The 14,072-nt window shown below is 36.5% G+C and overlaps 1 protein-coding gene across 2 annotated transcripts in view; it reads right to left on the bottom strand.

The window, feature by feature from the left end:
- The window catches only part of PPP2R5A (protein phosphatase 2 regulatory subunit B'alpha), a 75,900-nt gene that overhangs the window by 19,895 nt on the left and 41,933 nt on the right, over window positions 1-14,072 (bottom strand). For both annotated transcript variants that reach the window (XM_005540775.5, XM_065541400.2), the window contains exons 3-4: window positions 10,798-10,899; window positions 132-224 (exon numbers count right to left, since the gene is read on the bottom strand). In XM_005540775.5, the coding sequence (XP_005540832.1) occupies window positions 132-224; window positions 10,798-10,899 (195 nt within the window). The remainder of the gene's footprint in view (window positions 1-131; window positions 225-10,797; window positions 10,900-14,072) is intronic.

Genomic DNA, 14,072 nt, shown 5'->3' with positions numbered 1-14,072 from the left:
GCAGTAATATTAAGTGCTGTCAAACTAAAATAAACCATTAAAGTTTTGAAAGACTACTCTATTTTAATCATAAGTTAATAAATCATTGCTAAGATGAATATAAGAGAATCTAAGACAAAAGAGTTCCTTACCTGTTGTACGAATTTCTGATCAATGTATCGCTTTGCAATGCTAGGCTGGAAATCAGGGCTCTCCAAAAATCTCAAGAAGAATTCATATACCAACTATGAGAGAAAGTCAAATAAAAGCTAAGATGATGGCTATAAAATATTACCCTAAATTATCACTTCATATTAAAAACACACCTGTTCTTACCAACTTAGTAGGGAGATTTCAGATCTCATAATGAGATCTGAAAATGTAATGAGTTGATAAAAAAATTTTTTAAAAAAAATTCATGCCTGTACTCCTAACATACTTTAGGAAGCGGAGGTGGGAGAATCACTTGAGCCCAGGAGTCTGAGACCACCCTGGACAACATGGTGAGACCTCTGTCTATACAAATAATCAAAAAATTAGCCAGGCATGGTGGCGTGTGTCTATTGTCCCAGCTACTGGGAGGCTGAGGTAGGAAGATCCCTGGAGTCTGGAGGTCAAGGCTGCAGTGAGCCGCGATTGTGCTGTGTCACTGCACTCCAGCCTGGGCAACAAAGTGAGACTCTGTCTCAAAAATAAATAAATAAATAAATAAATAAATAAACCCAGAAACTATATATTCACAATTTGGTTTCCTAACATGATAAACTTTGAGATTTATTTATTGCTTTACATAACTTGATGCAAAACGTTAAATTACAGGAGCTAGAAAAGAAGGACAATGCCTATAAAATTAAATATTTCTTAATGAAATATATTCCTATTTTGTAATCCATACTCACTAGTAACAGGCTCCTTCCCAGTGGACTACTACCTATCTCAATTTAATCACTACAGAGTCTCTTAAATGCAGAGTCAACAACCCCCAGATAAGACAGGCAGTGTAGCCAGGCGCGGTGGCTCACGCCTGTAATCCCAGCACTTTGGGAGGCCGAGGTGGGCAGATCATGAGGTCCGGAGATCGAGACCATCCTGGCTAACACGGTGAAACCCCGTCTCCACTAAAAATACAAAAAATTAGCCAGGCGTGGTGGTGCGCGCCTGTAGTCCCAGCTACTTGGGGGCTGAGGCAGGAGAATGGCGTGAACCCGGGAGGCGGAGCTTGCAGTGAGCCGAGATCGCGCCACTGCACTCCAGCCTGGGCGACAAAGTGAGACTCCGTCTCAAAAAAAAAAAAAAAAAAGACAGGCACTGTATTATTAATTTTTAAAAAGAAAGGAAAAGAAAAACTTCTGGTCTTTCTATAAAACCACAGTAGGAAAACTAATTAAATCAAAACCAGCATATCCTATCCACACTTGAGAAATAATGAACCAAATTACATAAGTACAGGGCTAGGGAAGAAATGTCTGTGTACCAACCACAGCAAATAAACTAGAAGTCACAGCAGGCCTTCTATAAAACTGCTAAGCAACCTACAAGTAATAGGAAATGTGCATTTGCTACCACAAATCAGAATTAAATACTTGGTTGAGCTTGTCACTATCACACCTGCTTTCAAGGAGAAAGGCAAATATGACTAAAGTTTTTTTTATTGTAACCTAATAGCTATAAAAAGGCAGAAACTTAGACCAAAATGTATCTTATTAGCTATTAAACAATATTATATCAATTTAACACCCTAAAAATTAAAAAGGAGGATTCCATCCCAAAGCAAAAACAGTCATTCAATAAACATTTAGGTAGCCAGTTAGATTAGATGCAGAAGGAAGAAAAGGGAAAAGAAAGATTGCTACGCTAAATTAATAGACGTTATAGCAAACAAAAGCACTACCAGATCTAGGCCTTATCATTCACCAAGTAACAACACATTTTTATTACAGTGAGTTCAGTAACATTCTATGGCTAACAATGGTTTGGGGATCTGAGCAAATACAGTTTTGCCTGATGTATCTCTGCCCAACTGTGGAAAAGGAGTGATGCTTATCTGGTCTAATGTTACCTAATATTTTGTGTTTATTATAAATTAAGGATATAACAAGAAATAAAACTTGATAGCAATTTAAGTTTTTATTCATAGACAATTTTCTAATCAAACAACAATAAAGATAACAGATAATTTTGCTTTGGGGTATACACATGCAAAAAGATACACAAAACTGATCACGGAGTGCTCTGAAAAGTCGGCACAGTCTCATGGACTGCTATGCAGTTTCATTAATGGCACAACTTACTCACTCAATGCCTATTTTCATGTCCAGTACTGGGCTACGTATAGTATGAACAGACATTAGGGATAGTATGGCTTAAAAAGCCCATTCACTACACAATAATTATATTACGTGGCACAGACTATAAGTGCAGGAGCTATTTAGAAAAGGGCTGTATCACTGTGGAAAAGGTAGGAAAAGCTTTAAGGAGGATATGCAACTTGAGCCCTGTATTTGTTTCGATTCTGGATCCTCAGGAAGAGGATGGCTTTTATTTTATAGAAAGGTAGCAGCATGTCTTGATTGAAAAATATATATATTTATTTATTTTTAGAGACAGAGTTTCACCATGTTGCCCAGGCTGGTCTCGAACTCCCGGGCTCAAGCTATCCACCCGCCTCAGCATCCTAACGTGCTGGGAAATCAGGTGTAAGCCACCATGCCTGGCCTTTTTTTTTTTTTTTTTTTTTTTTTTTGTCTTTTTAAGCAGCATGTCTTGAGATCAAGAGAGTGCAGAGTACAGGTTGATGGTATGGAATTATAGACTCCAAATCTTTATGCAAATCCCTGGAGATTCCATCATAAGGTGGGATCAGGTTAAACATGAGCCAAATGTAGCATGTATTAGCCTATCTACTCTCCCTTCTTAAGATCTTCATCAGAAATATAGGGCCTAAGGCTTAATAGTTTTCAGAGTAATAGCCTGTCCTATGGGAGACTTTTATGACATCAAGCTACAAATCAAACTGAATTCTCTAAACCGTATATATAAATTGAAACCTGTGCCATTCACGAATACCACATATAATTTCTTTCATAGTTTTCATCTACATTATTTACCTGACACAGTGAACATTAGGTGATCAGTCAAAATTAGCAGCAAAATGCTGTTATGCTGCCAACTTAGCACCACTAAAGAGATGATGACAAAAAGTTACTTAAATACATATTGAGGGCCGGGTGCAGTGGCTCACACCTGTAATCCCAGCACTTTGGGAGCCTGAGGTGGGTGGATCACCTGAGGTCAGGAGTCCGAGACCAGCCTGACCAACATGGAGAAACCCCATCTCTACTAAAAATACAAAATTAGCCAGACATGGTGGCGCATGCCTGTAATCCCAGCTACTTGGGAGGCTGAGGCAGGAGAATCGCTTGAACCTGAGAGGCAGAGGTTGCAGTGAGCCGAGATCACTCCATTGCACTCTAGCCTGGGCAACAAGAGCAAAACTCTATCTCAAAAAAAAAGAAAAGAAAAAATTATTGAATAGTTATCCCAAATAGAGGTAGAAGACACACTAGTGACCTACAGAGCTGGAAATCTTCAAAATGGAATAATCGAGATTATGCTTCTATAAAATTTATAAAATTTATCCTGTCCCAGTGTCACTCTCTATATACCCCATCCTACATTTTAAAAAATGTATCACACCCTAACATAGAATGTATGCCAATTATTTTATTATTATTTTGTTCTTCTCTGCTAGGATGTAAGGGATTTTGCTTAGTTCAGTACTTTACCCTCAATGTTTACAAAAATGCTTGACGCACAACAGATGCTTACTGAATGAATGGAAATCACATTTGTTAAGAGGTTGTGTTTCTATGTAGTCACTGAAGTTTTTCTATGGTCTTATTTTCTTTTTTCTTTCTTTTTTTTTTTTTTTGGAGACACAGTCTTGCTCTGTCGCCCAGGCTGGAGTGCAATGGCGCAATGTTGGCTCACTGCAACCTCCACCTCCTGGGTTCAAGCCATTCTCCTGCCTCAGCCTCCTGAGTAGCTGGGATTAGAAGCGTGCACCACCACGCCTGGCTAATTTTTGTATTTTTAGTAGAGACGGGGTTTCACCATGTTGTTCAAGCTGGTCTTGAACTCCTGACCTCATGATCCACCTGCCTCAGCCTCCCAAAGTGCTGGGATTACAGGTGTGAGCCACTGCGCCCAGCCTTCTATGGTCTTCTATACAAATAACTTGCTCCAAGAATCTAAGAAACAATGTTGCAAAGAAAAACACACATTTCACCAATGAATTCAGTTCACTAATAAAAAGGACAAACTTCACCTATGTTCAATGTATGGCTAGTCCTTCTACTTCTGTACACCAAAAATACCCTAAAAAATGAAAGATAACTAAAAAGTATAGGGAATTGAGGAGTGTAATCTTACCCTCCTACTCAGTTCTGACCATGTCTTTCCTAAAGGAGTTAAAATAAAACATAAAATTCTGGTTTTCACCATTAAAAAGACTTGGGAGAAGTTCCAACAGAAAACAGCATGGATGATTAAAGTATCTGAAAAATAAGACCTATACAGAAAGCGAAAGGAATAGAAATGTTTGGTTCAGAGAGGCAAAGACTGAGAAGCAAACTTTAATGATCTACAAGTACCTAAGAGGCTGCTTTCAAGTAATACAGGTGACCAATGTTTTCCAACCTCTATTAAGAGGAAACTAACGTAAATAAGGTTTTTAACTGATTTAATATATAAAAGAATTCATATAAAAATTAATGCATACTCAACTATATATTACATATTAAGCACCCAAAAAGAACATTGCCTGGGATAAGGTAAACATTAACAAAATCTTAGTTTTTTAAGAATCTGTTTTTCTCTGTAATCCTTGTGAAAACAATAGATTCTGCATAAACCTTGAATAGTTTAAATACAGTCAGCCTAGGTTTTTTTCTTCTGCTCTTTCATTCATAAGAACTAAAAAGATAATAACTATTCACAATTAAAAAGGCCAAAGCAATAAAAGTATTTCTTAACCTTATATAAAAGATATTCCTTTTTATTTTTGTGCCTATAAAGTTAGTGCATTAGGCTATGATTCCTACCATTTTGGATTCTTAGCCCGTGAAAATATTTAAAATATAGTATATGGCCAAGAGTTATTTGAATGTAAAGGTGTACACTGTAAAACATGTATGTTGCCAGTTTAAATTTCTAATTATATTGCCCAAACAGAAAAGCTCTCTAATCCCTAAAACACAAGTTATTCCTAAAAAGATCTATGTTCTAGGCACTATCCTACACAATTAAATCTTAATTATCTGTGCCACTAAAGTAATTAATAAAAGAAAGTGAAAATACACAATCTGCCTGTATTCCAGGCTAGTACAGCAGCCAAGGGTCCTAATTATCTAAAAGTGCAGAAAATTAATATATTGTTAGTCCTCAATAGAAAGCAATAATACTTAGGAAAGAAATGAGAAAATAATTTAAAACTGTTGTACATTAATAGTTACCATATGATACGACACTTAATAAATTAGAAGATATAACCTATCCCCTAATACTGAAATGACCTTCCTTGTGTTCCTTTATCTCTTTTTATTCCATTATTTCACTGCTCATTAGTATTTCCATTACAGTGTAAGAATAAGTAAAAAGAGATAAACTTTTATTAGCACATGTTTAGAAAATTCATGAAAAGGGTGGGGAAAACAAAGGCTTGAAAGGTTTTGAGATTACTTGTAATTACTCTCCCTCATTAACAACTAATGTTTATTTTCCACCATAACAAATTAATTTCTAGTATCTAGGATCTCATAAGCTAAATGTAAAATGTAAACTGTTAGTACAAAACAAAAGAATTCCAGGTGAATTAAGCACACATTATAACAGCAGAAGAAACTTTCATTGAGCAAATTTCTTCAGTGCTACAATTCCCTATAATCTGTCAGAGTAGCTTTAATATTCCATCTAAAAAAACTTAAGATGATTAATAATGTAGCTACATGTACTGACAAATCCTATAAATCAGGCACTTCAGTATCTACCAGTTTCTGATGTCCTTAGACCATTTAATTGCCAAATTTAAAAACTGTATGCCAAATTTTGGTTTCTAGAAATTTTGGTTTTTGGAAGGATTTTTTAACTATAAACATATATATCTGGGGCAGAGCCTTTTAATCAAGGCACCATAGATGAATGAGAATTTCTTGTATCTCTGGGAATTTGTCTTGAGAGAGAACTACTTCTCAAAAATCATATTTTGGGATGGACACAGTGGCTCATGTCTGTAATCCCAGCACTTTGGGAGGCTGAGGTGGATGGATCACTTGAGGTCCGAGTTTGAGACATGCCTGGCCAACATCTTTACTAAAAATACAAAAATTAGCTGGGCATGGTGGCAAGCACCTGTAGTCCCAGCTACTCAAGAGGCTGAGGCAGGAGAATCATTGGAACTTGGGAGGTGGTGGTTGCAGTGAGCCAAGATCACGCCACTGCACTCCAACCTGGGCAACAGAGTGAGACTCCATCTCAAAAATAAATACATAAATAAAAAATAAAAAATCATATTTTGAAAGCAACTTAGCACCTCCTAAAATGTTAAGAACCACTGGTTTCAGGGAATTTAAATAAAACCTCAAATCATACCAGTTAAAAATGGAAAGCATATTGTCTACTTGGCTCAATTTCCACTGTTACTTTCCATGAGCATATAAATATATCCTAATGAAAACACTTTCTTTAATTTTAAAAATTCAAAGACCAAGGGGTCTCTTTCAGACCATTCAACTACATCTGATTAAAAAACCAGCTAATGAGAATTTTTCATTATCAGCTTATCAACTTATCAGCTAATGAGAATTTGTAAAACCTTTGCATATCAAATGCAGCATTATTAATTTTATACCAACTATGGAACAAAATTTCATATAAACTTGTGTACAGTTCTATTAAAAAATAATTTACCACTTTGGATTTTCTAGTTCTGTAAGCTCTAATGTGCTGACAGATCTTAAAATTGTTATCAGTTTTCACTAATCCTAGGACTCCTCTCCATCTTATTTGGATGTATAGGTGCTACACAGAATGAATAAATTAATAAATAATGAGGCAGAATACTGCATAAAGTATCCCAAATGATATAAAATATAATTTTCTTTCTCTCATCTTTTTTTTTTTTTTTTGAGACGGAGTTTCTTTCTTGTTGTCCAGGCTGGAGTGCAATGGCGCTATCTCGGCTCACCACAACCTCTGCCTCCTGGGTTCAAGCGATTCTCCTGCCTCAGCCTCCTGAGTAGCTGGGATTACAGGCATGTGCCACCATGCCCGGCTAATTTTGTATTTTTAGTAGAGACGGGTTTCTCCATGTTAGGCTGGTCTCGAACTCCTGACCTAAGATGATCTGCCCAGCTCGGCCTCCTAAAGTGCTGAGATTACAGGCATGAGCCACCATGCCCAGCCTCTCTCATCTTTTTATAATAACAGAAAATGTAAAGGTCACTACAAAATATAAGTACTTGCAAAATTAAAAAAAAAATCAGCAAATTAATTGGCATTAATACCTAGAATCCATATATAAATGAAGAAAATTGAACAGAGCCCCAGAGACCTGTGGGACACCAGCAATTATAGCAACATACACATAAATGGGAGTCCCAGAAGATGAGAGAAAAAGGGCAGGAAAAATATTTGAATAATGACCAAAAATAACTCAAAGATTATGAAACATTAGTTTACATAATGAATTCTAATTGTAACTCAATAAACAAGTAGAATAAAGTCAAGAAGATCCACACCTAGATACATCATAATCAAACTGACAAAACTTAAAGAGATAACGTTTATAGCAGCAAGAGAAAAATGACTTTTCACATACATAATGAAATCCTCAGTAAGATTAATGGCTAACCTGTCATCAGAAAACCATGGACGTAAGAAGACAAATGGGATGACATGTTGAAAGAAAAAGACTGTTAGCCAAGAATTCTATATCCAGCAAAACTCTCCTTCAAAAATGAAGAGGAAATTAAGACATTCCTAGATAAACACTGAAAGAATTTGTCATTAGCCAACCTGCCCTACAAGAAATACCAAAGAAATTCCTTTAGGCGGGAAGCTGAGGTGGGCAGATCACGAGGTCAGGAGACAGAGACCATCCTGGCTAACATGGTGAAACCCCATCTCTACAAAAAATACAAAAAATTAGCCAGGTGTGGTGACAGGCACCTGTAGTCCCAGCTACTCAGGAGGCTAAGGCAGGAGAATGGTGTGAACCCAGGAGGTAGAGCTTGCAGTGAGCCTAGATCACACCACTGCACTCCAGCCTGGGCAACAAAGCGAGACTCCATCTCAAAAAAAAAAATTCCTTCAGGCTTTTGAAGAAATAAAAGGACGTCATACAGTGTCTCAAATCCACAAAGAGAAATAAAGAGCACATGTAAAGATAAATACACAAGTAAATATAAAAGACAGTATAAATGTATTTTTATTTATAACTCTTACTTTCCTCCTTTACAAGGCCAACTGCATAAAGCAATTACTGCAAAACTGTGTTGGTGAGCACATGATGTGTAGAGGTATAATTTGTATGACAATATCACAAAAAAGTGGGGAGTGAATAGATGTATACTGCGCCAAAATTTTGTATACTATTGAAATTAGGTTAGTATTAAACCAAACTAGATTGTCTCAGAATGCTAACTGTAATCCCCAGGATAGAGAGAGAGAGAGAGAGAAAGAAAGAGAGAAAGATAGAGAGAGAGAAAGAAAGAGAGAGAGAAAGAAAGAGAGAGAGGAAGAGAGAGAGAGAGAGAGAAACAGAGAGAGAGAAGGAAGGAAAGGAAAGGAAAAGGAAAGGAAGTAAAAAAAATATATAGTTAAAGAACAAAGGAATGAAAATGGCACCCTAGAAAACACCTATTTAACACAAAAAAAGTAGTGGAAAAGTGGAGGAATAAAAAAGACATAAGTCACAGAAAACAAATGGCAAAATGGCAGTTGTAAAGCCTACCTTACCAGTAATTACATTAAATATAAATGGTCAAACACTCTAATCAAAAAGGCAGAGACTGTAGAAATTATTTTCAAAACATGATCCAACTGCATGCTGTTTACAAGAGACACACTTTAGATTCAAATAGATTAAAAATAAAAGGATGGAAAAGATATATCATACCAAGAGTAACCAAAAGACAGCTGGAGTGGCTACACTAGTATCAGACAAAATTAACACAGAAATTGTGACTAGAGACAAAGGACCTTTTCAGGGCCATCTATAAAGAATATATAACAATTATAAACTTATATACACTTATCAACAGGGTCCTAAAATACATGAAGCAAGAACTTACAGAAATGAAGAGAGAAACAGACAAGTCAATAATAGAGACTTCAGTCCCCCTTTAAAATAACAGAACAGACAGAAGATTAACAAGGAAATAGAAAACTTAAACAGCACCATAAACCAACCAGACCTAACAGACTTCTACAGAACACTGTACTTAACGGTAACAGAACACACATTCTTCTTAAGCACACATAAAACATTCTCCAGGACAGACTCTATATTAAGCCACTGTATATGTCTCAGTAAGTTTAAAAGTATTGAAATCATACAAAACATATTCTCCATTCTGCAATTATAGAGGCAGTAAAAAAGAAAAACTTTAAGAAAAAAAGTATATTCTCTAAACATACTGGAATAAAATTAGAAATTAATAACAAGGAAATCTGGGAAAATCACAAATAGGTAGAAATTAACACATTCCTAAATAACTAATGGATCAAAAGAAAAATCACTTAGGAAATTAGAAAATATTTTGAGCCAGGTGTGGTGGTGCACACCTGTAATCCCAGCACTTTGGGAACCAAGTGGGTGGGCTGCTTGAGCTCAGGTGTTCGAGACCAGCCTGGGCAACTTGGTGAAATCCCATCTCTACTAAAAATACAAAAATTAGTAGGTGTCGTGGCACACATCTGTAGTTGCAGCTACTTAGGAGGCTGAGGTGGGAGGATGGCTTGCACCCAGGAGGCAGAGGTTGCAGTGAGCTAAGATCACGCCACTTCACTCCACTCCAGCCTGGGTGACAGAACCAAATGCCGTCTCAAAAAAAAAAGAAGAAAAAGAAAGGAAAACATAATGTATCAAAATTTATTGGTTCAAGCAACAACTTATACATAGAACTGTTCATAACAGCTCTATTCACAATAGCCAAATGATGGAAATAATTTAAATGTCCATCAACTGGTAAGTGGATAAACAAATGTGGTATATCCATACAATGGAATAATTCATCCATAAAAAGGAATGAAGTATTGACACAGACGACATTTATGATCCTTGAAAACATTATGCTAACTGAAAGAACCCAGAAACAAAAGCCCACATATTTCATAATTTCATTTATATGCAGATACCAGAATAGGCAAATCCAGAGACAGAAAGCAGACTGGTAGTTATCAGGGGCTGTAAAGAGAGGGGAACGGGGTGTGAGTGCTAAATGCCAATGGGGATTCCATTTGGGGTGATCGAAAAGTTATAGAATTAAAGAGTGGTGATGGGTTATACCGCATGGCGAATGTACTTTGTGCTACTGAATTGTACACTTTAAAATGGTTTAAATGGTAAATATATATTAAGTGTATTTTATTACAATGAAAAAACATTGAAAAACAGTATTTGCATGAAAGAAAATAATGTTAAGAAAACCATAAAAGTTAAATATTTTACACAGACACTCAGAATCTAAATGAGAAAACCATGATTTCTGCAGAATAGCATAAATATAAAAACTGCCAATATGTAATTATGTTCCATACCTGTATGTGAGGCCAAGAGGCCTCAAGCGTGGGTTCATCCTCTTCTGGATCAAAATCCGGATTATCACTTGGAGGAAGTGTACGGAAGATGTTAGCACTGATCTGTAATGAAAAAATAATTTTATGTTCTTTGTTGTATGTGTAAATGAATTCGACAATTGAAAATGAAATATTTTAAAGATCACTTTAAGAAAAAAGTTATAGCTGTAAGCTTAGTTCAAAATCTATAAACCTCTCCAAGATACAAAGAAGGCAGGTGTTTGTTTCTCTCTTTTCTCTTATCCAATAACTTTGACTTCCTCAGACCTAAGCTCCTGAAGATTAGATATAGCCTCTGGATTAATCTTCTTTAAATCATAAATTGTTCTTTCCGAATTTTACTCAAAAAGAAAGAGGGGGCCAGGCGAAGTGGTTCACACCTGTAATCTCAGCACTTTGGGAGGCCGAGGGGGCAGATTGTCTGAGGTTAGGAGTTCAAGACCAGCCTGGGCAACATGGTGAAACCCCATCTCTACAAAAACATAAAAATTAGCCAGGCGTCATGGTGCATACTTGTGGTCCCAACTACTGGGGAGACTGAGGCAGGAGAATTGCTTGAGCCCAGAAGGCGGAGGTTGCAGTGAGCCAAGATCGTACCACTGCACTCCAACCTGGGTGACAGAGCCAGACCCTGTCTCCAAAAAAAAAAAAAAAAAAGACAGAAGGGAAAGGGAGAATATAGACGAAGGGAGTAAAGGGAATTCGAGGGAAAAAGTTATTAATTCTACTTATCTTTAATTTGATTCATTTCATCTTTCTACAATTCCTCCCATATTCCAACCTGGCCATATTCTATACTTGCCTTATAACTCAGAGTTTGGTAAAATATCTCCATTCTTATACATACCACACTAAGGGAGAGGTGGGCGAGGGTAGAATGCCTTCACTATTATTATAAATGTGTTTATAATACTTCTTGATGATTTAATTTACTGTATTTCATCTCATCTACTTTGAGACTTTTAAAAAACATATTAACCACCTTGAAATCAGGATGTTCTTCATTTTAGATCCAGTGAAATACAGTATTTATAATTTCATGCTTTGCATTATCTTAGTACTAAGGTAATATATATCCTTTTTCTCTAGCAAAGGATAGACTGTGATCTCAATCTACAATTTTTTAAAGAATAATGAACAGACTGATAGACCAAGTAGTTTAATAAATATTTAAGGCCCAACTACTAAGGGGCTGATCATTTTGAGATAAACTATTCCAGAGGTAGAGGATAAGACAAGAAATTGCAAGCAAATTCCCAACTATTCTTATGAAGTTGCATCTTTGGTACACAAATTACTGCTAATAGTCAATTACTATAACCATAAGACTTAATAAGAATAACCTAAAATTTCATCAGCCAGAACTCAAAGCCAGTACTTGAGGGCAAAGCGAATAAACAGTTTGATGGACATCAATTTCACAAAGAGTAGCAGCAAGCCATCGATAAAATTTGAAAACAAATATATCTCACAAGAGCATAGAATTTGTCCTTGAGATCACACTTATTATTGTCAGTAGTAAAAGAAAAAGTTAACCTTGTAGCTACTAATAAAATTAACTGTATATAACAAATATTCAGAAGAGCTTCAAGAGTCTAAATGGGTAAGATGACTCAAGTATTACTTAGATATTAAATTAAGTACTCATAAATTTTTAAGAAACCAACAATATATACCTACTATGTGCATACAGAAATCAAAATAAATTTAAGAAAGTAACAACAAACACACAACTTTTTACTTGGGCAAAGAAATTAAATCCCATAATTTATTAGTATATAGCAAATTTGACTCAAATATTTGAGACTTTCAATATCTGTCAACAATTTTAGAGATCAATTCCCGACTCTAAAAATTCTTGAATATAAGCCATTTGAAATCAGTAACAGTAGGAAATACTGCTTTTTCTCCCTGAACTTTTTAAATGATTAAAAAACAAAAAAAAAACCTTGAAGAAGTCCACCAGTAATTAATATTTATGTTCTCAAACTATCACTTCCTTTTATTGTCTGTGGGAGTTTAAGCCAATTTCATTTTGATTAATGCTCTCTCTATACCCAATCTTTAAATTTTTTTGAGGCTGGACATGGTGGCCCATGCATGTAAAACCAGCACTCTGGGAGGCCGAGACAGGAGGACTGCTTGAGGTCAGGAGTTTGAGACCAGCCTGGGCAATAAGCAAGGCTCCACCTCTAAAAAAAAAAAGAAAATGAAAAAATTAATCGGGCATGGTGGTGCATGCTTGTAGTTCTACCTACTCAGGAGGCTTAGGCAGGAGGATAGCTTGTGCCCAGGAGGCCAAGGCTGCGGTGAGCTATGATTACGCCACTGCACTCCAGCCTGGGAAAAGAGACAGACTCTTATATTTTTTTCTTTTTTTTGAGACAGGGTCTCATTCTGTCGCCCAGTCTGGAGTGCAGTGGCACAATCTTGGCTCACTGCAATCTCCGCCTCCCAGGTTCTTCAAGCAATTTTCTGGCCTCAGCCTCCCAAGCAGTTGGGATTACAGGCATCCACCACCACACCTGGCTAATTTTTGTATTTTTAGCAGAGACGGGGTTTCACCATGTTGGCTAGACTGTTCTTAAACTCCTGACCTCAGGTGATCCACCCGCCTTGGCCTCCCAAAGTGCTGGGGTTACAGGCGTGAGCCACTGTGCCCAGCCAACTCTGTCTCAAAAAAAAAAAAAAAAAAAAAAAAATTGAAGGCTTTTATTCTCTTTAAAGAAAAAAAAAAAAACTCTGTAACAATCGAAATTTCCTAATTCCTTTTGAGAGGTCTTCTACTACAGAGTGATGAAAGAAAACCCAACTACTATATTAGGGCCAAACTTATCTTTCCTACTACACATTTGGTTCTTCCCTGAGAACATATATTAGGCAAGGGGAAAGAAATGAAGGCAACTGTAGGTTATATTTATATTTGCTTTTAGCTTCAATACCCTGATATAAGTTTAAATTATATACTCAGTGACAATCTAATTAGTCCAACTGGATTTATTTATTTATTTAGAGACAAGGTGTTGCTCTGTCAAACCAGGCTGAAATGCAGTGGTGATCATGGCTCACTTCAGTCTTGAACTCCTGGGCTCAAGCGATCCTCTCACCTCAGCCTCCTGAGTAGCTGGACCTAAAGGCTCATGCCACCATGCCTGGCTAATTTTTTTATTTTTATTTTTAGTACTTTTTGTAGAGATGGGTCCTTGCTATGCTGCCCAGGCTGGTCTTGAACTCTT

The sequence above is a fragment of the Macaca fascicularis genome, chromosome 1 (assembly GCF_037993035.2).
Source record: "Macaca fascicularis isolate 582-1 chromosome 1, T2T-MFA8v1.1".
NCBI classification, from domain to species: Eukaryota; Metazoa; Chordata; class Mammalia; order Primates; family Cercopithecidae; genus Macaca; species Macaca fascicularis.
This window is presented reverse-complemented; position numbering and strand designations above follow the sequence as displayed.